This window comes from Chelonia mydas, chromosome 15, assembly GCF_015237465.2.
Source record: "Chelonia mydas isolate rCheMyd1 chromosome 15, rCheMyd1.pri.v2, whole genome shotgun sequence".
In the NCBI taxonomy this organism is placed as follows: Eukaryota; Metazoa; Chordata; order Testudines; family Cheloniidae; genus Chelonia; species Chelonia mydas.
In genome coordinates, this window is record NC_057856.1 from 27,708,840 (window position 1) to 27,735,994 (window position 27,155).

General features: G+C 42.4%; 1 protein-coding gene across 4 annotated transcripts in view; it reads left to right on the plus strand.

Moving 5' to 3' along the window:
- The first annotated feature begins 1,206 nt into the window (after positions 1 to 1,206).
- The window catches only part of MAPKAPK5 (MAPK activated protein kinase 5), a 30,436-nt gene continuing 4,487 nt past the window's right edge, over positions 1,207 to 27,155 (plus strand). For 2 of the 4 annotated variants that reach the window (XM_037878471.2, XM_043530030.1), the window contains exons 1-12: positions 1,235 to 1,851; positions 6,212 to 6,285; positions 8,344 to 8,419; positions 9,916 to 10,013; positions 11,177 to 11,285; positions 14,264 to 14,353; positions 15,544 to 15,639; positions 17,028 to 17,108; positions 20,290 to 20,477; positions 23,149 to 23,269; positions 23,985 to 24,115; positions 26,222 to 26,343. In XM_037878471.2, the coding sequence (XP_037734399.1) occupies positions 1,816 to 1,851; positions 6,212 to 6,285; positions 8,344 to 8,419; positions 9,916 to 10,013; positions 11,177 to 11,285; positions 14,264 to 14,353; positions 15,544 to 15,639; positions 17,028 to 17,108; positions 20,290 to 20,477; positions 23,149 to 23,269; positions 23,985 to 24,115; positions 26,222 to 26,343 (1,222 nt within the window). In that variant the 5' untranslated portion in view covers positions 1,235 to 1,815. Of the gene's footprint in view, positions 1,852 to 6,211; positions 6,286 to 8,343; positions 8,420 to 9,915; positions 10,014 to 11,176; positions 11,286 to 14,263; positions 14,354 to 15,543; positions 15,640 to 17,027; positions 17,109 to 20,289; positions 20,478 to 23,148; positions 23,270 to 23,984; positions 24,116 to 26,221; positions 26,344 to 27,155 lie in introns of those variants that run through there. The other 2 variants (XM_037878472.2, XM_037878473.1) reach the window with 2 other exon arrangements.

A 27,155-nucleotide genomic window follows, 5' to 3' on the forward strand; every position in this document is an offset into this window, starting at 1 on the left:
ACTTCAAACTGCATGTAACCTCTATAATGTATTTAGTTTCTTATCTGAGCTAAATGGATGTTCTCCCCCCCTTTTAAAAGGGCTGGGGGGAGGAGATACTCTGTGGGTGAATGGTATTAGGTTGCCACCTCTAGGACACTAAGCTTTTCTATACTAGGAGAAGTTTGCACCTATGACTATAACCCCAACTGCTGTTGCTGTTTAACTGAAGCTTGTTCTCAAGAGATACATACACCTTACTTTCCTTCACTGAGGCTACCTGCGCGCTAATTATGCTGATGGCTCTGTGTGATGTGGCCGTCTTTAAGCGAGACCCAATTTGCTTGCAGCCATTACCAGTCTCAGTCCCTAGGCTAGTAACTGCTGACCTATGCCGGCAGCGGCCCGAGCCCAAGGCACACGCAGCCAGCGCAGGGGTTTCAGCGGCTGCCATGGGGCAGAGCCCCTGTAACTAGCAGAAGGGGACAGGCCACAACTAACGTCGCTTCCGCCTGGGTAAACGGCTCAGGGCTGCTCTAGCGCAGGGCCTGCCAGGGCCCCGCTCTCCCAGGCGCCTCACGCCGCCGCAGCGAGGGAGGCACGTTCATCCCTGGGCCCAGAGAAGCGCGGCCGGGCCCCTCCGCCGGGCTCCTCCAGGGCGGCTGGGGCAGAGCCGGGCCCCGACCCCGGGCCTCTCCACATCCCGGCCGCCCTGCCTCAGCGCGGTGTGCCGCTGAACGGGCCCCCTCCGCCCCCAACGGCACAGCCTCGGGGAGCCTCTGCGCCGCCACTCGGGCCTCGCCTGCGGCGGGGAAGGGGCCGCCTCCGCCCGCGCGGGGCGAGCCAGCCCCTACCCGATCCCCCCGCCCGCAAGGAGCCGTCACGGCGGCTGCAGCGCCCCCCACGCGCGCCGCTCGCAGGCCCCCCCGCGTTAGCGGGGCCGCAGCCTGACACCGCCCCGCTCCCGCCCGACGCGGCCCCAGCGCAAAATGGCGCTTCAGGCGCAGCACGGCCCGCGCTTAGGTTTTCATTGGCCTGCAAATCTCGCGAGATCTCGGGCGGGACTGTCCCGCCATGACCCATCTGGCTGGTGCAGCCTCTTTCGGGACATTTTCGCGCAGTGGGCGGGTCCTAGCGGGCTCCAGGGCGGAGCTACTGGGGGTTAGGGGGGGTCTGATTTATGGCTCCGCCTCTTCTGTAGCCTAATCCGCCCCAATCTCTTACGTCATACACCGGCGCCTCACAGGTCGAAGGCCCCCTAAGGGGTCCTTGGTAGCGGCGTCGCCTTCTGAGACGGGGGATGCGGGCGCCTGTTGATTATATAATCGCCGCGGAGGTGGCTTCTAAAATCCTCCCAGTGGCGTGGGGAGTTAGTGGCGGGTGCGGGCCCCCGAGCTGCGTTATCGTGGGTAGCGTACCGGGTGACTTCGTGCGCCGCGCAGCCTGGCGGGGCTGTCCCGCACCAGAGCCCCGGCAATGTCTGGCTCCCAGGCAGCGCTGGCCGTAGCGGAGTGTCGGCTGCGGCGATTACCGGGTTAAGCGGCGGCCTCCGGGGCCCGCTCAGAGGCGCCTCCCGGCCACTCCCCGAGCCCCCGACCCGGCCGCGCGGGGATGAGGCGGCGGCGCAGCGACACAAAGGCTCCTCCGGGGCTACCCGTTGCCTAGTGCGGGCGCGGCCCGGCTCCCCCCTTTCCCGTGTCCGCCAAGCTCCCTCACCACTCAGCGGCCCCGGGTCCCTGCCCTGCTCCCCCGGCCTCCTTTCCTCTCTCCCTGGGGACCGGCAGGCGGGATCCCCCGCCTCCCCTCCCCGCTCAGCTCGGGGCCCCGTGGGGGAGGATGTCGGAGGATCACGAAATGGATAAAATGATTAAGGTAGGAAGGAGGCGCCGGAGCTCGGAGACCCCGATCCCCCCCCCCCCCCAAGTAAATCCCTCTTCCCCTCCCCCCACGCCTTTCCGCTCGGGGTCTTCAGACCCTTAAAACAGCTCACTCCTTTCGCTTTGGGGGCTTGGACCCCACCCCCCAAAATCTCTTGGTATGTGGCGGGGGGGGGGGGAGTCACCCCTAGTGCTGGGTGCAGTCTCTGCAGGGGCCGCAGATCTTTGCTCAATATCTTTGGGGGAGGGGGGGTGAAGAATCTGGCTGATCTTGTTTCACGCAGATGTCTCCGAAATACCTTGGAGTGGAGCAATCTGAGCTCCCTATTACAAATTTTATTCCTTGTTCTTATTCCTTCCACCAACATATTCTTTTGCACATGCTGTCTCTCTGAAAACAAACTTCAGCCATCTGTGTCCTTTGATACTGAGAATAAAGAGCTAAAATATTTAAATATGAGTGACTTTAATTACAGTGCTGTTAAATTTGGCAATGGAAATTTAACCAGCTGGCAGAATAGCTCTGTGCTATTGTCATTGGCTGATCGTTGGTTTGAGTGCTGTTAGGGTAATAAATATGTAGGCACTCTGATACTATGTTGAGTATAAAAACTTGCACCCGTGTCCCACTGATTGCAGGAGCAACTCCCTGAAGTCTTTTGCCGTGTAGTGGACCAAATCTACCCAGACAGTTTTGTAGTCTGTCCTCAAATTGATATGCAGGAAATTTGTCCACTTCAGAAGAAAATGCTGCTCTTTATGAAAACAAACTTGGCATATGTGACATCTGCTTTTTGGGAGAAAGGGGAGGGCACAAAACAGACTTAGGTTTGCACAGCAAGAATGATTGTAAGAACTTAATTTTCTATTGAATCCTGTCACCTGCCTGGGTTGATTTCCTGAGGAAAATAGTGAAAGTCAGTGAGACAAAAACAACAATAAAAATGTACTAGAGGATATATAATACAGTTAAATACCTCAGGAGTGATTAATCCTGTTGGTAACAGACTGAGGACAGTGCAGTCGTTGTCCAAAAGTGAGCATTCATCTGTCTGACTTGCACAGGCACTACAATCCTGTGGCACAGTTTGTAAGAATAAGCATTTGCCTAGATGTCCTTGGTTTAAAAATCCACAACCCCCCCGTGTGTACTGTGGTGTCTGCCAGCCATGTAGCTGGCTGTTATTCTTGGGATAGCTAGTTAGCAGTGGATACTGTGTGATTCTTTAGGATAAAAGGTATGATATCAATTCAAAATATAATTCAATCCTTCATTAAAGCGTGAGGTTGAACTTCCCATTTATCATTGATCAAATCTGATTATTACAGTTTGTTTTCATGCCCATTGGTTCAAGTTCTGCAACAAAAGTTGGGTGAATGTAGATCACTGTGCCAGCATAAACTAGCGGAAGTTGGAAAGTACATTTGAGCAATGCAAATCCACTCATATTTTGAAGATCAGGCATTAATTACTCCAAATTTTGAATTGGTTTTGATGTTGAATATGAATGGTTCTTTTTAAAATCCCTCTCTACAATTTTTCACCAGGTCTAGGGGGAAAGTGTTGGAGAATGAACTTGCAAGACTTTTTCCCCCCAAATAGTTGATACATGCGAGGGCCTGTGCCGGAAAAGAGCTTAGTTGGTTTTCAGAGACTGCCACTCACTTGCTGTGCTGTTGGCGCCTGGATATGAGATGTGTGCGATGAGTGCCCACACCATTGTTTTTAAGTGCCCTCTACTTATTGAATGGAAGTTGAACTCTTTACCACAGTGGAACTCTAATGGATGGAGGGAGGTCGGAGGAAATATATGGCAATGAGAGTGAACCCCAGGAAGCAGGCTTAGTTCATCTTTAAGCGCAAAACAATAAAAGGCATACAAATCCCACCGCTATAGGTGAGAACTTTTAACCTCAGCATAAGGCTCCATGCACCCTCTTTGCATAACAGGCATGAGTGTTTGAAGCAATTTTAAGGTACAACTTAGCACATTTAAAATCCCTTCACTAGTAGCAGCTGAAGCACTTTCATTCTGAGCATCTGCAAATTAGTTCCAGCTGACCTGCCAGTCACTTTACAAGTTCACTGCTTCACTACACTGCTCCTCCCAAGTTGCCAGGCCTTTCCAGCTGGAGAGCTAGCTATAGTATACTGCTGGTTTGCTACCTGCATCTGTAGGTGCTGTCTCAGCCCTTCAGAAGCTACTCCCTCCATCTGTTCCCCCCCTTTCCAAAAAAACTTTCTTCGGTTTCTCTAGAGAATCTATAGGTTCATTTCAGATGCTTTAAAATAGCATTTAGTCTTGTCTGAGCTCTTTGCTTTAGCCTGCAGCTGTCTCCTCTCATGGTCTCTTTGTCCTATATAAGGCAGGAAGAAACAGTTGTCTTGCTAGGCTTCTCTGAAGAGAGGATTTTAATTCCTCCTTGCATCAAGGAAATTCCAAGTTATTCCTTGGAGGATCTTATAGACACCATGAATATTGTTTGCCATTCTGTTTGGGCAGGGAAGGTGCTGAGGAGGTGTAGCGTGACGTGTGAGCCATTGTTCAAAGAGACCTGTCTATACTTTAATATCTTTTTAGAATGAAAAGGCAATTTTTCTAATCGCCTGCACTTTCATTATACAAATAACTGACCCAAGAATAAAACAAGGGGATAAATCTGTTCCTTTATATGACTTTAAGATCATTGCAACTGATAAATTGATAAGAGAACTACACTTTGTCAGTGTTATTACTTGAAAACAATAAGCCATGTAATAGGCACCTGCTCTAATTTTCTCCTATTTCTTCTAAGGGGGTATAACTGGGACATGTGAAAGATGCTTAAACTTTTACCTTTGTACCTTTGTTCATGCCACTCTATTATTAGCACCCAACTTTACTAAGCACTCTGCAGGTCATATAGAGAGGCAAGCTCCCTGTCCTAAACAGCTTGCAATATAATTTTAAATTCATGTCTCCCCTTTACCCGGGGACCTATTCCCTTATCCTTACATGTGATTCAGTCCTTTTCAAATCCTGCTTAAAATACCACATTTTCTGGGAGGCCATTCAACATTAACCCACCAACTGCAGTGTATATTGGGGGTCTTTTAAATTAATTAAATTTAAAAAGACTGACCATTTGAGTTTTGCATCTTCAGCCTGTCAGTAATATGTCTGAACATCTGTATTTTACTTTGATGATCCACTCCTGTATTTAGAAGATGACTTTCTCTGTATACAGCTCTGAGCACACAGGTGCTTAAATATGCAATAAGTTTGTCACACATTCCAGATAATGACCAGTACAGATCGTGCAGGGCGAGGGAAGGATGATGAGCAGAAAGAGAGCTCAGACCCTGGCTTTGGTCACTATTGTACTACTAAGTCTGACAGAAAATATATAGGAAAGACTAGTCAAAATAGTCACTTGGTAAACAGTTTATTCTGTTCACTGCACCTTAACATTTTTCTCCTGTTTAATCTTTCCCCTGCATTGTCGATCTCTACTTCCTGTGTTCCTTAGAGCAAGCCAGAAAACAAACTTACATAAATTACTTCCTGGGAGGAACAGCATCAGGAACAATATGGAATATATATTTCCCTGGCACTATATTAACAGCTAGCATATATAAATCTATACTCTTCTCCCGTGGTATTGTTAGATGACTGTCTTTAACAGCAGTGGTAGAAGTTTTAGCCAACACTCTGTCTATGCTCAGGCCCTCCACTTCTACAACAAATGATGTAATGTTGAAGGAACATGTTTAAGAATGATAGTTCCTGAGGCATATCATAGTACGGTTCGGTCCTGTTTGTGTGGATCGGAGAAAAAATGATTATCCTGAGTGTGGTTCCTTAACAAACAAGATCAAACCAGTTTTTAGCACTGGCCTCTGCTGTGCTTAATTTGCAATGTAAAGATCCAAAGACTGGAAATCTCAGTTCTTTAGCAAGATGCTAATGTGGATGGGACCAAAAAGTAAATTCAAATTAAAAATATATTATTCATCCACAGTTTGTTTGGTTTTGTTTTGTCTTTTTTTTGGAGGGGGAGGGGGAGAAGAAGGGGTAAGGCAGAACTCAGGAGCAAGATAGTCTCGCATACTATTATTTCCCAGGCCCCTTGTATTAATTGATGTTCAGCCCATTCAGAATGCTAGCATGACCAGCTTTAGCAAACTGCCACAGCAGCACAAAAAATATTTTACACTATAGCACCATGTTATGCTATTGTTCGTATGGGTGTGTAACTTTCCTTGGTAAAGTGAAATAAAAGCAGATTTTTCCATTGATGTCTCTTTCAAATCTGGGCTGCAGATATATGCTTTTCAGAAAGGTTGTGGTAATTGTTTTTTCCCTTTTGCATAGGAAACCTCCATTTTAGAGGAATACAGCATTAACTGGACTCAGAAGCTGGGAGCTGGAATCAGTGGTCCAGTTAGGTAAGACAGTACACCTGCTGATTTGTATATGCCATCAAATTGTCATGTTAGCTGCAAAGAAGTGAGTATATATTTTAACTGTGTTAATAGTAGAAAGATGTGTAACTCTTGAAGAGTTCCTCCCGTTTAGTTAAAAGGAAATAGGAAAAGTTTGTGTGTTAGTAACAAGTTCTTGACTCTGATGTAAGGTACCATGTACATGGAGTGTGTATGTGACTCGGGTACTCTGCCACTATTGGGAATGTTTGCAATAAAAGAAAAAATTCTTCATCTCATCTCTCTCATTTTGCCCCATTGCCCACCATTCTATTTCTAAAACAAACTAGGAATAGTGATGTGCTTGGGCAAGATGCTCTTAGAAAATCCTGTTCCAGCATCTGTTTCTCTTTCTAAAACACTGTCCATACAATGCAGAGGGCACCATGCCCATCTATGGTATTGTCAGTTGGTTATTCAGCACTAGATGCCTTTTAGCTAATTTTACCAGCTCTTTTTTTCAGCTTGTTATGTGAAGCCAATTCAGATACTGTAACTAGTCCAGTATCTTTTACCAGAACTAGCTGGGTCGTTAATATTCTTATCACTGACATGCAAGAACTGGGCCCTGCCTGCGAGGCACTATGAACAGTCTCTGTCAGCCTGAAACCCCAGAACAGACATTTGTGCTTCTGTCCTTTTCACTCACCGCTGGAGTGCCGCTTGGGGCTGGGTCTCATCTACTGCCCCCCGCTGACAGTCTGCTCTTGTCCTGCAGGGGCCTGCTTCTTCTCATGGCTCAGCCCTCTCGCAAGGTTACATTTAGTCCCCCTCCCAAGTCCAATAAACTTAAACTCAAACTCAGACATAACTCTTTGCCCTTAGCCTGACTCCCTCCTCTACAGATTCTTTAACCTGAAGGTCTAGCTCCAAATGCAACAGTCCTGCCTGCATTGTGTCAGGATGTTCCCGTACCATCTTTCCCAGTGGTGGGTAGGGGAACCCCTGGCCTCCCTCTCCTCTAGGCTCCAATTCAGAGACTCCATGGTGAGCAGCTAAGGTTTGTTCCCTTTGACTCTTGCTGCTTCCTGGAATTCTCTCTACCTTGGCTTTCCTTCAGTGTTCTCTCTGCCTCTCTCTAGGCCATTCTTCACTCTCTAACAACCAGAGATGGACTGAAAAATCCCTCCCCCCATCATCACCCTTCTTAACTGGGCTTCCTCCCTTTGTACTCACCACCCAGCTGGGCTTCATCTGGTGGGACCTAGCCCCGCCTCCAGGTTTCTTAATTGAGCTGTTCTAGCTCCAGTTAACCCGTTTAGTGCCAATGTGGAGAATATACCTCGTTACAATCCTGGAAAACAAACTTCACTGTCTCTAGCACTGGGGGACTGAGAAGGAGAAGACCAGTTGGGCCATCTCATCTATTTTCCCTGTCCAGGAAGGATGATTTCTTACAATACATTTTCTATCACTCTGTCCCATCGAGTTTGAAATTTCCCTTTGTTCTTTATATTTGATGGCTGCCAAATAGGCCTAAGACCCTTCCCTCTGAAGCAGTCCAGTCATTAATATTAAATATACATTGCACAAGTGCTTGTTTTCAACATGGTCAGTGGCCTTGTCAAACAACAGCTTTGCATTGGAAACATTGTGTGTATTATTGCTGATTAAACTCTACTTTCCAGATGTTTAATTTGTCAGTGAGTTTTTAATCAAAAGCTACTCACTTAATTATTAACATGTATGATATATTGTTTCTAATCTGCAAAGCTATTTACCAATTTCAGTCCTTGCCGTCTCTTGAATCAAGATGTGCTCTGTATTGTTAGGAGTATAAATTCTGTGTAAAATGTCCACGTTTCAAGTGTGTCTTGTGATCGTTGTGGAATATGGTGATGACTTGTCATTCCTTTGAGGCTTTCTAGTCTAGTTTCTCAACAAGCACCCTGTATATTACAAATAGCCTCTGTTAATCTTTGCTCCCATTTGATGAGCTAATACCAGTAATTATAAATCAGTTAATTAAAATACCTTTTTCACAATCCTGCTGACTGAATGATTTTGTTGCTATAATACCAGAGTCTGCATGAAAAAATCTACTCAAGAACGGTTTGCACTGAAAATTCTTCTTGATCGTCCAAAAGCTAGAAATGAGGTATAGTTCATTTTTTAAAAACCTGTATAATTATTGAAATGTACAAGATCTCTCCCGTTTTGCAAATTATTCCACTTGTATTAAAAAGAATTAGCTAAGGTAGAAAGTCAGTCAGCCATTGGCAGATTCCGTTATGATATGTTAAGAAGGGTTTGCTTTTTGCAATACTGCTTGCTAGGCAGTGCTCTGCTTTTGACCGTATGAACTCCCTATGTTTGGTTTCTACTGGGAACACTTTTGTGGTCTTGCTAGACATGCTGCATTCACAATGGATATCTGCTGTCTATGCACAGAAGGTTCAGTTCAGAAAGGTGTATGAATTTACAGTGCCCTCCTCACCCTCCATTATGTAACATAACATGAATAGTTTAGAGGTAATTTACCTTCCATACATCTCACTCCCAGCATTACTAAAGTAAGAACTGTCAGACATGCTTCAAGTGGCACTCTAAATAATTTAGGGTTGATTTGGTGTAGGAGATCTTAGATGAGCACACTAGCTTAATTTATGGATTACATTAGTGTGAGTGACACTGACATGGGAATAGCCATGTGGAATGCATGATCTTTAAGAGGGCTATTAGATTTTTTATGATATTTTGCACACTGTGTTCTCTTGAATTTTTTTTGTTGAATGAAAATAGATGTGATGTTTCAGGCAACATTTAATCAGTGTACATTAAAATGTCATTTATTCTTAAATTAAAAAAACATGTATATATCACCCATTCTTTACACATCTAGCATTGGTGTCCTTCTCACATTGAAAAATGTATCAATCGACATAAAATTACAAGCAATAGTTTACAATTTTAATGCTCCCCGCTCTAGAAAGAAAAAAGAAAAAAAGAGAGAAATTGTGCTTAAGATTTATGCAAATTCCATTTCCTGCTACAAAGCAAATTCTCATTAAATTGCCTGGGAAAGCTACATGAAAATAAGATCAAGGACCTGGCTTGATCCTCCAAACTAAGAGGTTTAAAACTGGTTGAAGCTTCCAGTATGGCAGAATATCTGAATAGAAGGTGACTTTACGTATCATGAGTACTATTCCATCTGGTCATAAAAGGAGGCAGGGTCTAGAGTTTGAACTTTTATTGGTGAACTTCCAGATGTTTGTCACTGTAAGCCATATCCTTATTGTTACTATAAGATCATTTCTTTAAAAAAAAATCTTCTAAAGATTGAACTTTGAGTGGTTTATTAGAGTTGATACCATAAGCTGTAACAATTCTTGACAGGTAAATAAATTGATATTGTCTTTTTGTCTTATTTATTTGAATGTAATGTCTCCTTGGCTGATCACATAAATGCTTTTAGGCATTGTTTTGAAATAAGTGAGTGGGCTATATAATTTTTAGCCTGTGTGTAATTTACATTGAAGCAGTTAAGTCATTTTGATTTATTGGTTCCTCTAGTCTTGGGGATATGGGGAGGAATGGAGCGGTTTGATGCATACCGTTGTATACAGTAACGTTTCTTACCTTCTCTTTAAGGTACGTCTGCACATGATGTGTGCAACACATCCAAATATTGTTCAAATTATTGAAGTTTATGCTAACAGTGTGCAGTTCCCTCATGAGTCCAGTCCAAGGTAAGATTACATAGGGTGATTGATTCCCACATCTTGCTTTCCATATTTAGGCCCAGGTATAGTGGAGACTTTTTTTTTAAATAATAAATAATTAATAATGAACCTGAAAGGAACCCCCAACTGGAGCTTCCAGGCAAAATACTACACTTCATAGTAAGCTACACCCATTTTTCTCATCGCAGTGCCCTGGCTTTATAGACAGATACTGTATACATTGAATTTCATTTTTTGATTAAAGTTTGATTTCTTTGCTGCATAGTTCCAGCCATCATCTTGTTGAAAAATACCTTAATTTGGAACACATACATTGTCTGAGAGTAAACAGGCTTCTGTCCTGCTTTAATACTAGTTTGGCGCATAAGAGCTTCAGAGTCAGCATTCTTTGAGGAGCTTTCCGGTTTCAAGCCTGTATTAAAACAGGGTAGGAGTTGTAGTTTTATCTCTCTGACACTGATACTTTCCCTTTATATGCAGGCTCACAAATGAGATCCCTTTGCAAGAGATTGGTGACTTCTGGCCAGGAGCAGGTTCAGAAATGCCAGTGTTAATAATACATCTGTATATTGAATTGCATTTGAAAAATAACATTTCTGAACCTGGGCAATTGTCAACTATTGATATGACCTAGGGAAAAAATACTGACAGTAGCTTCTAATTGGGTGTTAAGGATTTAAGAGTGGGTAGAGTTTTGTTTTAATATAAAACGAAGGACTGCCATCCTCTGTCTTTTTGTTCTCAGGGGGGTTGACAGTAAAACTTTAATTAAATATGGTATCCTGCCTCTAAAACTTTAAAGGTGGCTGTCAGCTTCACATTTGTAAATTGCTGTGAACACCTACAGCTCTACATAAATAATCCCTACATGCATTCGCTTCAGTTGGAAAGCATGAGAGCCTAATGTGAAGAGCAAACTGTAGTCTCCCGTGTGATAGTACAATGCACTATTCAGGGAGTCAGATTATGCAGGAGACCAGAAGATACTATATTTGACACTGTAAAAGCCAAAATTATTAAACTAAAAGTAGACAGAACAACAGTATGAGACAATTACACTGTCTCTCTTTTGGCCTGCATCACCAGCTCTGAAATGTGCATTACTAGATTAGCAATTGTTATATTTTGACAATTTTTTTAATGTAATGAAATGAAATGCTTTTAAACAGGGCTCGGCTTCTAATTGTAATGGAGATGATGGAAGGGGGAGAGCTATTTCACAGAATCAGCCAGCACCGGCACTTTACTGAGAAGCAAGCAAGCCAAGTAACAAAGCAGGCAAGTTAACTCCCATGTATAAGCAAAACCATGAACAATAATGGTTAAAATAGTTACAATTTCATGGGGGCGGGGAAGGAAAAAGGAAGCTAAAATAACCCTCAGTTCTGATCCAATGATCATTGCCTGCTTTGTTATAATCTGATAATACCAAAGTTTTGATAGAACTGAAGAATTTTAAGGTTTTTGCTAATCTTTCTGGGTTAAGATCTTTGTACCTTTTGAAGTCCTTCTTATTAGTGGTTCTCCAGCTTCTTCATTCTCCTGAGCACTTCACAAGAGAGAGAGCCCCTCCTACCCTGTCCCTGGCTTTGCAGTTCTCAAAATGTTGTATTCAGGAGACCACCAGGAAGGGTCTTCATGGGGAACAGATGGTCACAGGCCTAGCAGGGAACCACTGCTAACTATCAGATATAATTACTAATTAGTAGTGTTTCTCTCAGCCCATGGGAGACAGCAGATATACCATACCGTGTATATATGCCATAAGCATTCATTTTTCTCGAAGTCTAGAAAATACCAGTGTTCTCTCTAAGCGTTAAGGATCTGCTAATTTCTTGTGGAAGACCTAAAAATCCATTGAGTTCCAAGATGAGTCTACCAGTATGTATAGCACATGTCTTCTGTGTTTCTTTTCTCTCCCTAGCCAACTAGAACGCACTCAGCACTGTGGTATCTTGGCATCTCCCCAGCTTGTATTACTGAGGACTTCTGCATCCATCAAATGCTTTGTTGCTTATCAGTTCATCTGCTCATCTCCCATCAGAGGGGCCAGATGTGGTCAAGTTTGAAGGAGGGGCTCAGTGGGTTAGGATTTCTGCAAGGATCCCCTTGGGAAATTCCCCATGTCATTCCTCTGAGAAGGGAAACTGTTCCTTCTTCCTCCCACCCTTCTGGGTGAGCTGTGGGGCCCACCCAGAAAAGCCCAGATTCATGAGAGGGCTGCAGAAAAAATAATCTAGCCTTAGGCTGTGGTTCCTCCAGAGAACCACTGTGGGGCAGGAAAGGCCTCTACCAGGAGCCACAGAAAAGGAGGTTACGGCTGCAAAAGTGTTTGAGCCCTTCCACGTGCTGAAGGGCTCCTCTGCATGTGAATATCGGGAACACAGTCCCCCTCACCTCGTTCTTGCGGAGAGAATTATGACATCCCAAAATGAAGATGCATGAATTGAGATGGGAGATATACGGAGCAAGATTCAATGAAAACTCTAAGCTACAAATATCCTGGTCCCCTGAAAATGACCATAGTGGGTTTAAAAAGAAAAAGCAGACAGGGATACCACATAATTGTTTCTAAATAGAATGCTTTTCAAGGTTTTCCACAGTGTGTTTGGCTCTTTAAGCTGTTGATATGGTTGCATAGTGATACCTTGATGTCATGATTGTGCTTCCAGTGTATTAGGGAGACTATGCTGGATGCTGTATTTTGAGGGGGAGGCAGAGGGGAGATTTGGAGGGGATGGAGCAAATTCTGTTCTTTCCAACTTAATTTTCTATAAAATACCTTATGTTAGTGGTTTTCAACCTTTTTTCATTTGCGGACCCCTAAAACATTTCAAATGGAGGTGTTGGACCCCTTTGGAAATCTTAGGCCACAGGTTGAAAACCACTGTCTTATGTTTTGTAAGTTGTTTCTCATGAAGTGTTAATTGCAATTACCTTTCTGGCTTTCCATTCAGTGCAATGGACCAGTCCAGAAATTAGATGAGAAGTGCAGGATTGTTCTTTGCAGTAAATTTACTAGTGTTTTATGAAGTTTGGTTGTAAAAGACAGCACGCTTTCTGAACAAGAGTCTCCAGGAAGAACTCGTCAAAAGTAACTTTTTTTTTTCTAAGCACATGGACAGAATTCAGTTCATTTATGTCCAGTCTTACAACCATGCATGTGTGAAGTCCATTGATTTCAATGAGACCATACACATGCATAAAGTTACTTATGAGTGCATTAGCCTTTGCAAGAATGGGGTTTTAGAAACTACTTTAAAGCGTTATTCTAATATCTGGTGTTTCCTGAATAATATCTGCAGTTAGAGAATTTTAACCCTGTGTTCCCAGTTAATGAAGCCTATCCTGAGTCCCTGCTTGGGCAGAAGTCCCATTGAAATCAATGAATTCTCCCCAAATAAGGACTGCTTGACTGGGCCTTAATTTTGTTTTGTTTCAATGATGTTATGTAAACATTTTTTCTTTTCATTGTTTAAATGAATTGCACCTTCACATGTGCAATCTGTGGAGTCTTAAGACTAGGTAACAAGTTTCTAAGCAATTGCAGCCGTGTAAAACTATCATCCTCTTACCTTGGAAGGACTACTAGTAGTTTTCTGTGTCACATGGAACAGGTGAAATGTAGACAGTCCATTAACGTGTTAAAGAATAAAGTTGCCTGAATGTTAGCTCTTAAGTAATGAAAAAGAGAAAACGTTGGCTGAAATCAACTTTCGTAGCTGAAGTCCTGAAAAAAGAACTTCACTGTTGAAAAGTGAAGCAGAATGTAAGCAGAATGTACATTGAAGCAGAATGTAATTGCTTGAGTAACTGCAAGCATGTTAGTGACACTACTGACCAAGTACAGCAAATAAAGGGACACTGTCATGATACAACCTCAGTACTGAAAATGCATTACATACCTGGGTTAGTAATACTGCTCTGGCTTATTTACGTAATGAAAAAGAATTTATGCTGTTTGTTTTCCTTTTGTCGAAGCTTAATGAAATGTAAATTGAATAGACTGGTCAGTGTGTCTACTTCTAGGCAGTTTCACTTCCTGATTTCCATGCACTAGTGCAGTGTGCTGTTTGGGTTTCCAGTACTGCACAGGAATGTCTGAATCTACAGTTGGCTTTCATTAAATATTTAAACTTCTCTCTGAAAACATTTGGGGCCTAAACTATGTTACAGTGTCTCTTTAAAGTGCAAAAATATTGTCAAGGCAAAGGGAGAAGTTCTATAACTAGTTGATTTATTGTGCCCTTTTTCAGATAGCTTTGGCTTTGCAGCACTGTCACTCATTAAACATTGCACATAGAGACCTCAAGCCTGAGAATCTCCTCTTCAAGGATAACTCTTTGGTAAGATGGGGACTTAGTTTTCTTCCTTTCTTGGTGAATTTTATAACATGATCAAAGATGATGCTTAGAAAAGTGGAAAATAATAATAATACCTAGTTCTTATATTGTGCTTTTCATCAGTAGTTCTCAACGTGCTTTACAAAGAGAGGTCATTGTGCAGTGAGATCAGCCCAATCTTTTGGTGATAGCACATGACTGACTCCTTTGGATTCCTACTTCTCAGTGCCCCAATGAAATCACATTGTGATTTGCTCAGAACGGAACATGTCCGCACCACTGAGATCTTACCTAGGGCCAAATCCTGTGCCTAGCCACGATAAATGGACCTTACATAAGGGATCTTTTCAAGGGTTTGAATGGGACAGAATCCTTCCTACTCTGTTTTTATTACCTTAGTCACTGCATCTCCATCCCTCCCACCCCCAACAAACACTTGCAAATATACACAGTACGAGTGTTTTGATTAGAGCAGAGGTGGCCAAACTGTGGCTCGCGAGGCACACGTGGCTCTTGTACAGTTAAAGTGTGGCTTCTGGAGACCCCACCCGCAACCCCCCTTCTTCCCCCCCTCACAGATTGGCAGGGAGGGGAGCTCGGGGCTTCTGGCCCGTGGGGCATGCCTGCTGGGGCCCTGAGCCTTGGCAGGCAGCTCCCACAGGGCAGAAGCCTCAAGTCCCACCACCCTCTGCACGGCAGAAGCCCCAAGCCCCGACAGGTGAGCCCCCAGGGCGGAAGCCCGAGTCCTGGCAGGCGTGCCTGGCTCTCAAGGTTATGAAGATTATTATAAAGGGTCAGTAAGTTTGGCCACCCCTGGACTAGAGGATCCATATAGTTGTGTGGAACCACTGTTGATGGCCCATCACATCCCTCCCTACCCGCCACCCACTCTACATATGCAATGGCACCATCACAGTTTTGCAGGTAGGACCTTCCAGACAAGGCGGTGGGATATACTTTGAGTTTCTGAGAGCAGCCTGGAGCACAAAGGGTATTCATTGCTCAAGTAAATCAATTCATGATAGCCGCCTGGTGTCAGTGGGAAGGAAATAGCTGAAAAAGAGGAGTAAGCAACAGCAGGAATGAGATTAGAGTTGAATGCAAGAGGGAAGGAAGAACTCTATACCGTAAAGGAAAAGAAATTCAAATACAACAAGATTCCATAACACAATCCCTCCTGCTGCTTGTTTCAGGACGCTCCAGTTAAGTTGTGCGACTTTGGGTTTGCCAAGATAGACCAAGGTGACTTGATGACACCCCAGTTCACTCCATACTATGTAGCACCTCAGGTAATGAATGATTGTACTTTCAGTTATAGGGAAATAATGCATGCAGTATTTATTGGCCACGCCTTTGTACACATGCCAGTCTAATACCCCTTTCTAGAGACTACTAAGGGACTCTCGGGTGGGAGTCATGAATAAATGGATAGTGTGGATAGCCTTTCAGACCGAAGTGCCTATTGCTTTACACCACTGCAATCTGCTGGTTACAGCAGGGGACTGAGAGACAAGAGTTCTAGAGGCCGTTTCTAGCTTGGACTCTGCCTTGCTGCAATCAATTAGCCTTTCTGGTTTGTAGTTTTCCAAGCAAAATGTATTAGTAAAATGGAGATAAGGGATGTATTTTAAATCTTGAATTCTGATCTCCCTCGAGGGGAGGGTCATCTGTAAATTGGGCAGAAACCTATTGTTGCATCTGCGTTGAGACTTAGGGTCTCAGAAACTGAGCTCCGGTTGTGTTAATACAGGTGATCTGGGGACTCCTTGCCCCAGTGCAAGCCTATATTAAATTACATTTTAAAAAGCTACATTACAAGAACATTAAGTTGCAAAGCCAAGTAGTCAAAAGTTAGGAAATGCCAGAAATCAAGTTCTCCATGCACCCTTCATATGGCCCCTCGGTGCACATATGCTGTCTTTAATTATATGATCCCTTCCCTCTCCTTTCCTCAATCCTCTGCAGCCAAGTCAGATTAATTCCTCCTCCTCCTTGCTGCCTGGGCACCAGTAGGGTGAGTGTTGAGAGCATAGCAGAGGCAGTCTCCCTGCTCGGTTATGGTGCCTGGCATCACAGCAGCCTCTGACAGCCAGGAGCAGCAACTGTAGGGAAAGTCCTGCTGAGCCCCTGCAGCCCCATGAGGGAGCATGTTCACTCCTTCAATGGGACGGTGCATACATATTCCCCTCAGCATATAGATGTGTGAGGGGCTGGAGCATGCTTAGTGAAGATGGACTCTTAGGAAAATTTAGCTGTTAACTCTGCCCAGTCTCTAAGGAGCCGATTTTTTGGAGGCTTATAACTTGGCCAACTTTTCACAAGGGCAGCAAAAAAGGCACATCCCTGATTCCAGCGCAACACCCTGCTGCTGGACGTACTAGAGCTTCCCAACAAAAAAAATTCTTCCAACGCTTTTTTGTAACATTAGCTAAACAACTAACCTTCATTCTCTAACTTCATTTTTTTTGGCTAACCTCATTCTCAGAAGTGACCAAGCCATTTTAGCTGAAACTTACCCAGAAAATTTCAGCCTGAACTGTTTGTTTGGAAAAGTTTTAAGCAGCTGAAAATAGGGTCATATAATGGAAAGTGTCAGGCAGCTTTAACTATAGGCATGTGATTTAGATTTGTACTGTAATTTCTAATGTGGATTCTTGTTTTCATCTCCCTGCAATAGGTACTGGAGGCACAAAGACGACATCAGAAAGAGAAATCTGGTATTATCCCTACCTCGCCAACACCCTACACTTATAACAAGGTAAACTTTTCAAGGAATTTGGGTGTTGATGTCTTTTAAGGAAGGTGCTTTTTCCTTCTGCAGGTAGATGCAACCATAGAACTAACTGTAATAACAGCTTATCACACTGCCATGAAGTGGGGCATCTGTGACCAGGAGCAGTAAAAAAGTTCAGACTCTAGGCTTCCTAATGCATAAAACTAACCAGATATACTACACTGAGTTTCTCAGTGAAAAGCAGGAACTATAACAAACCTTAAGGAAATGTCACTTTGCCAAATGACCCTTTCTTAGCAGGAATGGAATAACCCCAGGGATAGGTTTTTGATTTGGCTACTTTACAATGTAGCAAGTGTTTGAAAATAAAAATTAAAAAAACGAGCAGGTGGTGCATTGGCACTATTGTCAGTAGTCTTTCCTGAGTATATGGCTGGTCTGGTTTCATTAAGCGGGCTTGGAGAATTGTGTGCAGGTGAGTATTATGGTATGGAGGAAGGTAAAATATTGCCGCAAAAATGCAATTAATTGCAGCTTAGCTTAGTAGTTCAAAATACATATGTCCCTGTTGTTCATAGTTGCTTTTTTCAATCTCCAATTATTATTTTAGGGTTAATGGATTTCAGAGGTACTGTGATTAGTTTCTGCTTGTTAACTGGGCTGCGCAGATTAGCTGTCCCAGGTCTAGTGATACATGACATGCTTAACTGTGCTTCTGGCTTTGAGGAGTTCTTTCTGATGGAAGTGAGCTCTTGGTCTGAAGTGTGAACTCCTTCATAATAGCACGATCAAACAAGAAATATGCCAGCACAGTTAACAGTATTAAAAACTGCAAGGAAAATTATTCCATTGGGATATACCTGTTTGGGAAGAAATTCTTTCACCACTGTCAAAGGCTCTTCCAAAAGAATCCTCTCTTCTGTTGATATTAGGGGCTCCTGATCACACAATAGCAGAGCCTGCTAACTTGAGCTCTCTCTGATTCATGCTGTTGTCTTTTTTTTTTAAGATGAGGAATAGTTCTATTTATACAATGGGAAACTACTTTAATATCTGTACCCGTAAAGTCATAGGTATCATGGCTGATCCTAGGATTGTCTTGGCAAAGATTGTGGTAGAATTTGTGCTGAGATTTCTTTTATGAGCACTCAAGGCTAACCAGGAAGGTCGCATTTGTTTTTGGCTTCTCCTAAAAACTGAGTCTGCTTATCGGCATCTTTTCCTCCATAGTTAGTGGTGTTTTGTCCACTTAGTGTTTTCCTGTGATGTTTTCAGCTTTGATTGAAGAAAGCCTAGAGTTCTCTGGTTGCAAGGGAAAATGTTCGCACTGAGATCACTCTCAAGGGCAATTCTTCAGCTCAGCATACACTAAGGGAGTCTTTGGTATAAGGAGGTACATTTGAGTAGACTATATCAGAAATCATAATGGCAATACACAGAGGTGATCTCTCCTGCATTACCCCATATGTCTTCCTTTTCAGAAGGAATCCCTGAAAAGTACCTTGGGCAGAGTTGAGCGGGAAGAAACCAGTACCTTCCAGACACTTACATAAATAATGGAACAGACAGAGCAGGTGGCCGGCAGGAGTTTCTTTCAATATAGTGATTGACGTACCGTCACAGCTTCAGTGATAGGGAAAGTGGTCCAACTGCTTTTTGTTAAGCTCTTAAAAGTCACAACGGGGGGACATGGGTGCACTTTTGTGGACTGCAACAGGTACTTATCCGCTATTGGATAGTCTAATTTCTCTCCCTTTCAGTACGGAAGTGTCAAATGTAACTCTTGTGAGTCCTAAAAAGAAAATTTTTTTCACTGTCACGTTGATACAGAGCTTGCAAGCAGTTTTGTTCCTTTAGTGGATTAAATCTGTACATTATCAAAGTATGAATCATATTTTAGCATAAAGGAAAGTCAGAAGAATAGGAATGAACTCCACAGTGCATACCTATATTGACAAGGTTAACCAGTTTGTTGCCAGTGTGTTATCCCTTTTCACCCAGTTTAGTTGTTGTCTTGTCCTTTAGAATTATACTGTGATGTATCAGTCTTGTTTGTATGTGACACAGATCACTTAATGAACTGTTCCAGCTCATTCTTGAACAGCTTTCAGTCATGGCTTCATTAACTAGCTAGGAGTGGTGTATAAAATGTTCTTACCAGTATCCTCCTGCCAAATGTGACTCATTGCAGAAAGAACACCTAGCATATGCCCAGCTCTCTGAAATAGATTGTGATAAACTCCCGCGTAAACTGTCTTTACATAGTAATTTAGGGCTACTCTGATTGCAAATGTTTAATGATCCACCTTCACGAGTAATAAATGCTGCGTGTCATTTTGCTACAAAGTTAAATTGGAGGAAAAGCCCTTCCCTTGAGTTTGAGGTGTTTTTTTTTTTTTTTAAATTTTGTGTGTACTGGTTTGGGGGGGGGTGTAAGTAAAATATTTTGGGGTTTTTTTGGTAAGTACAGAACTGGCTGTTAAGATGTAGACTCTAAGGGTGGAATGCTCAAAAGAAGTTAAGCTCCGATCTTCCATTGAAATCAATGGAAGCCTGGGGAAAATTTTGTCCATGAAAGGTATCTGGTGAAATCACATAGGAGTTTGTTTATAAAAAAAAAACAAAAAACAAAAAAAAAATTTCAAACAACTGACTTTTTGTAGAAGCAAAATACATTGGGTATCTACTTTCCAAATCCACCCTGAGGATCTGGGTGTCAGAAGGGCCTTCAGTATGTCAGAGGCACATGCAGGTATACTGGGCAAACTTGCAAAGTGTTGTACAATTTTTTTTTTGACTGATCTATATACAAGGATACTTGAATCTTAGCATGTGACTATCAGAACATTACAAAGTACACTGGGATATTACTTTTTTAAAAAAGTAAAGATTTTTTAAAAAATACACAACCAATTTAGCTGGCAAAAGTATTTAAAATTAATCTTTTTATTTAAGAAAAAGGTAAAGTATTAAGCAGCTAATGGGAGGGGGAAAAATACTTTTAAAATCTAAATTCTTATAGAGTTTGGACACTTTTCGTTGATTTTGTTTTTCCCTCTCCAATAAACTAATTCAGACTAGACCACTAGAGAGAGACCAAAATGTATTTCAGCATTTCATAAGAAGTCGTGTAGATCTTTTAACATGGCTACACAGTGCTTTGCCGTAAGTTGTGCCCCAAAAGTGATAATTTCCTTGCTTTCAGAGCTGTGACTTGTGGTCCCTGGGTGTCATTATTTATGTGATGCTGTGCGGATACCCTCCTTTTTACTCCAAACACCACAGTCGGACAATTCCAAAGGACATGCGGAAAAAGATCATGACAGGAAGTTTTGAATTTCCAGAGGAAGAATGGAGCCAGATCTCAGAAATGGCAAAAGACATTGTGAGAAAGTGAGTCAGTTGAGGAAAATGTTATATTACTCTTTATTATTTATATCAAGACACTGGAAAATCACTAAATATTTTGTCACTAAAGGCTCCATTTTCAAAAGGGAAAAAATTGTCTGCCGTGTGTAAAGCTGGAACGTTGTATTTCATATTCAGCATGAACAAAGGTTGGTAAATGTTTTCCCTTGTTTCTCTTTTTCCAGACCACTGTCTTCAAATTTTAATCAGCTCCTACCACTAAAATATTTAGAGTTGCATGGAGATGTAGCCTTTAACAGGAGTGGTACGGTTAAATCCTCAAGCAACACTTCTGGAAAAGTACAGGTGTTCAGTGCGTAGTGCACATGTACCCAGTCTAAAAGGAGCAGCTGATCAGAAAAGGTTTTTGAGCACAGTGCAACAGGTTTTCTGATATGTATTTTATCAAAGGGACACTGTCAGGTCACATTTGGCCTAAAATTTGAGCGTTAAAACCTGTTAAAGCCTAAGACCCCCAAAAAAGTATTTCTGTGCATTTTTTAAAAAGCAAATAAATATTTCCTGAAGTGTTTGCAGCTCAAACATTGCAGCACTCTGCTATTGCATGATAACCAGAAAATGGAACTGATCAGAATCCAACTGCATTTTTTAAAAGTGAAACTGACTAGTTGCATTTTCACTGTTCAGTCAGAGAAATGAAAAAACAAACAATTAAAAGCAACATAAATATTGAAAATCAAATCCATTTAATTATTTTAACCTGACACTGTCCCCTTTAAGGCACTGTAAAAACTCCAGGAACTTAAACCAATGGCATACTTTTGTAAATATTGGAGGAACCTGTTTATAATGGTAGAGAAAGTCCAGAAGGGCTTTGACATACAAATTGCAGTTATGGTTTCACTGAAACCTACACTTAGAGTGAAATCAGCTTTTTTCATACAGCAGCTTCACTCTAAGAAGGTTCCACTGTATTTCAAAATGGCCACGATATTGGATTCCACAGACCGTCACTAATTTGGATAAAGTCAGTTTTCTTTCATTCTCTTTAATAAACTGTCAGAACTACTTTTCCTCTTTGTCCTTCTCCAGCAAATATGTCAGAACCTGTGTCTATGGCTTGATGTGCAGGAAGATATTTAAGTCTGTATAGGGGATCTTCTTGTTTGAGAGAGGTTCTTAGCCTGTATGTGTGCTGTTTTCTGTTTATTTGGAGTTTAAAAAAAAAATTGTTATTCACATGAGCCTTGGCTCTGGAGGTCACATTCTGCCTTCAAGTGGCTGCTTGCTTTGGAGCACGTTTAGTTGATATGTGGCTTTGATCTTTACTTAAGTATATAAATTATCCCTTTTAAATCTAAAGGAAAAAATACAAATGGTTTGGGGTCTTGAATCAAAACTGAAATGGAGGCCTGTTTGCTACCTGTGCCTTGTACCTAAAGCTATGGACTAGCCAGGGGCACTGCTGACACTTCTGTAAGAGTCACTTACTTTTTCTTTCTATATTGAACAATTCTGCTGTACAATCAGTTTACGGTATAGTTGTCCAAGAAAGTAAATTGTGCCTTAATTTGACCGTATTGTTTTGTCTGTTTCCAACTTGACCTTTGTCTTTGACCATCAGCAATACCAATAATATATCAGCCACAATACCGACAACTTATTTTTTATTAAACAGGTGTGCCTAATAGTGGGAGCTTTAATTTACCTGCAGAATCTTTTTCAGGCTGCTCTTTCTAGTGAATGTCTAGTGATTTGTCTTTCTTACATTACTACTGTAAACATACTCTCCATAACAAACCATAAGGTTTTCACAGAATCTCATAATGCAACTCTTCTTTACAATCCTATCTGGGACTTTACAGTTGTTACATTATAGGAAAATTGTGCTTTAAGTATTGGTACAAGTAAAAAGCAAAGAATAAGCAGATATGACAGTCTAGAAACTTAGGTGGAAATAGCTAATTTATACTGTTAACATGGGAGAGCTGAGTATTCTGGAGGCTGTGCAATAAGTGTCAGGGACGGAAGGGAAAGGAGGCCATCCATCTGTTGCAAGCACAACCATTAAATAATTGCTTGAGTCCGTACGTCACTGGAGAGTTCTTTAAACTAAGAGCTGCTAATTCACCAGAGATAGTCTCTGTTGTAGAGGTGTCCACTTGTCCATCCTTCTGCTGAGGAAACAGTGCTCAGAAGTTGCATTATAGGAGCAGAGTCTGTTCAGTAAACAAATACCTAACTTTGAAATTCTGCCTTACTCCGCCGTGCACAAAATCCTTAAGTAAGTCCCACTACCTGACAAATCTGTAGAAGTGCATTTCCAGAGAATGTTGATCCTTTTTGCATTGGGTATTTCTTAAGGGAGGAGAACTTTTCCTACCACAGGATCTGAAGGTACAAGTTAGCTGAGTGCAGTCATTACAGGATCCCTTTCTCACTTTGTGTCACAGAAGATACCCACTGTAACTCGGCAGTGCTTAAATAGATCTCCAGGAAGGGACATTGGAATAAAATGACTGATAAGGAGCAAATTGTTTGAAAGAGGTTTTGTTGGCATTCTAGTCAAAGGAGAACTCTCATCTCTGGGGATGGTAACTGCAAAATTAAAAGCACTCTGATTCTAGGTAGAACAGCAGGTTGTTGCATAGAAAGAACAGAGCATCTTTAAGGACTGATTTGTTTTCTCTCTCAGGCTGCTGAAGGTAAAGCCCGAGGAACGGCTGACTATAGAAGGAGTCCTGGACCATCCCTGGCTAAACTCCACCGAAGCTCTCGATAACATTTTGCCCTCTTCCCAAATGATGATGGACAAGGTTTAGATAACATTTTATTATTTCAAAAAGGTCAAGTCTGGAAACGGGCCACACTGATATTTGTTAAGCATTTTGTTTTAAAACTACATCCTGCAGATTAAGAGCTCAGAGGTTAATCACCTTCAGAAAGAGAAGGAGAATCTTTGGTCCTGAAACCAAAAAGTTTCATTTAAAACTGGGATAGAAAGAAAATGCTTGAAGATTGGCTGTAAAGAGCAACCCTGACCTAGTGAGGCTTAGGAGGAGATGGACAATTCTAGTAAATGTGATCTATTAGGGCTCTTCTGTCTCTAGGTGCTTTGCTCACTTGAGTATTGCATCCTTTTTCTCCTTCGTTTAGCTGCAGATCCAAGGTATGAGTCCATTGGTCGGCAGGCAGGGGTTCAGCTGTGTGCTCTATATCCCCCCTTTAAATGACTAAGTGGAAAACTCATTTGCACAAAGGCGGTCGCACAGTCAGGTCTCTGAGATCATGGAAGTTAGACATGGAGAAGACCCATTAGACTGAGTCCAGGCCCTTGCAAGGTCAGGATATTATCCCCCACTGGATCACTGCTCAGTACTCCGCTGGTCTTGTGTAGCACAAGCCTGATGTTATTGTGCATCCCTGAAATGTGTGCAGGATTTTTATGAACTGTGTTTGTACTGGCTTATATTGGCCTTTTATACACAAAGGAACTAATTAAAACACGGTGTGTAACTTTTTCCATTCCAGGCAATGGTTGCTGGGATACAACAGGCTCATGCAGAACAACTTGCTAACATGAGAATCCAAGACCTCAAAGTCAGCCTCAAACCCCTCCACTCTGTCAACAATCCAATTCTACGCAAGAGAAAATTGCTAGGGTAACTTTCTAAAAAAATTTTTTAAATCTAATAATTCCTAAATGTCAGAAGCCAGGGTGCTTCAATTGTTGTTTAACACTTAAACCTCTATTGAGGTTTGTTTGACTGAAATTCCTAAAATGTCTAGTTGGTTAGTTCCTACTTCCTGTGCTGAAACAGCTGGAGTCAAACCTAGTAACAATAATACATGGATAGCATGCTGTATCTTCACAGCTTCTCCCAACACCTCTGTGAGGTATGAAAATGGTGGTGGTATCTTATACATAAGGAAAGTGAGGCAGGTAGGAGAAGTGATATGGCACCCAGCAAATCAGAGGCAGACCCTGGTTTTGAACGCTCTTGTTTGAGTTCTGACCACAGTTGCCAACTTTCATGTGGTAAATAAGCACCCCGATTTTCACAATAAGCCAAAAAAATCAAGCTAATCCCATTTCAAAACAAGCCAATTCCTAAGAACCCCAACGTTCTATGTGACTAGATCCCCCTGGCGTGCAGTCTGGGACTATGGTGGGCTTGTTGTGCACCCCTGACTCTATCGCCCATGCCCCCTTTGCCCCTGCTTGCCCTCTTTTGACGATCAGAAAAAAGAAGCAACAAACTACAAGCCAAACAACAAGCTACTAGCCAACAAGGAACTCACAAACCAATTAAGCCAAAAACAAGCCCGATTTCTGTGTTTTTTTCACGGGTTTGGCATGTCTGGTTCTGAGCCTATTCTTATTTCTCTAGATCAGGGATCTCAAACTCAAATCACCACGAGGGTCACATGAGGACTAGTGTACATTGGTCCGAGGGTCGCATCACTGAAACTTTTTCATACAACGATACAAAAGTACTGTATAGTCAAAAATGAAAAAAAATGAAGCGTAATATCGTATGCTATTAAAAGTCAATGTATTAACTTTTTAAAACTGTAATGCGAAGAGGGGTTTTAATAAAATATAAACACTCAGTAATGCACCTCACTCAAATGACAAAACACACATTTACTTTTAGAATTACTTCGATTAAAGACACCCCCCGCCCCAGCTCTGCCCCCATTTCACCCCTTCCATAAGGCTCTGCCCCTGCCCTGCCCTGCCTACTTCCACTCTACTCCGTGCTGATTAGGCCTCAACTGGAGTATTGTGACCAATTCTGGGCACCATATTTCAGGAAAGATGTGGACAAACTGGAGAAAGTCCAGAGAAGAGCAACAAAAATGATTAAAGAAAACATGATCTAATGAGGAAAGATTGAAGAAATTGGGTTAGTTTAGTCTGGAGAAGAGAAGACTGGGAGGGGACATGCTAATAGTTTCCAAGTACATAAAAGGTTGTTGCAAGGAGGAGGGAGAAAAATGGTTCTCCTTAACCTCTGAGGAGAGGACAAGCAGCAATGGGCTTAAGTTGCAGCAAGGGAGGTTTAGGCTGGATATTAGGAAAAACTTCCTAACTGTCAGGGTGGTTAAGCCCTGGAATAAACTGCCTAGGGAAGTTGTGGAGTCTCCATCACTGGGGATTTTTAAGAGCAGGTTAGACAAACACCTGTCAGGGATGAGCTAGATAATACTTAGTCCTGCCATGAGTGCAAGGAACTGGACTAGGTGACCTCTCAAGGTCCCTTCCAGTCCTATGATTCTGTATCATTTATAGTTAGAATGGAGCAGACCTAGCTATAAGAAAGTGATTAGAGCAGGACAGCTTGGGAATCAGGACTTCAAGATTTGTTCCAGGTTCTGCCACTGATTCACTGTGCAAACCACTTAATCTCGCTCTGCTGCAGTTTACTCATCTGACAATTAGGATATTTACCTACCTTCTAGGAATATTGAGCAGGTTACTTGATTGACATTAGTAAAAGTCTTAATCTTCTGATCTAAGGTGCCATCATATTACAGAGTGTTGTCAGAACTTTTGATAAATCTACTTTCTTTTACAGGTTTCCAGATCCCATAAGAGAAATATACATGGGTTCAGAATTATGTATTGAGTAATGGATATGATCAGACTTCTTTCAAACTTCTGTTATTAGCAGTTATGTTCATCTTAGATTTGGCTTTTGGTTACATGGCTGTGTTGTGCTCAGACAGTCATAGTGTTTCCTTCTCACTCCCATCTGTTACAGCACTAAACCGAAGGATGGTGTCTATATCCACGATCCTGAGAATGGAAGCGACGATTCCAATGTGGCTCTGGAAAAACTCAGAGATGTCATTGCACAGTGTATTCTACCACAGGCTGGTAAAGGTCAACGCTTTTAAGAAAGCTAATGCACGTTTAGTGTGGTGCCAGTTTAGCCCCTGTGTCAGCAGTGAAGGAGTATGCCCAGCGTTCCTATTGCTATAGTCAGTCTCAGGAGATAGGGGGCTCTTTGCCTGACACAGAGTCCTAAAGGGGCTTGTTTTATAGCTGTAGGACAAAAGTTTCTTTGCAGGAAAGCCCAGCATCTTTGGAATTGTCCCTTTTTACCAGCCCTGAAGGTAAAGCTAACACACACATGAATCAATGCCCTTTTGCCCTAGAACGTATATCTCTATGGCACCTTATACAGGAAACTTCACTGCAGAAGATTGATTCATATGCATAACTTTGGTGTGACCCTTTGCTGATTTATGTGTGATGGGATGTCTAGCTAGAAGAGCCTTCCAGTGCTTGGGAGTCACCCATGCCACTGTAGGGGATCGGTGGAGGTCTGTATTGTCAGTTGTGCAGCCTTTTGAAGGAAATCACCACCCTGTTGGTCAAGAGGCAGGAGAGGATAGAAGGCAGATCTACAGAGTCTGGGGAATGAGTTGCTGTTCAGAGCAGTTATATGGATTCTTCTTGGTACAGCCCAATGGAGACCTGGGAGAAAGAGGGATTGAGATGTGGGCAAGATCACTGCAAAACTTTCCAATTAAAAGAATAGGATTGCTCTTTGTAATGGCATGTGGATTGTAAATTACCTGTGTAATAAAGTGTTAACACCTTGCTTTAACAGTGGCATGTGGTGCTGTTAAACTGGCTTTCTAAACAAAGCCTCTGCTCCCAAAACCAGTAAGCAGGAGAAAAAGAAGGGG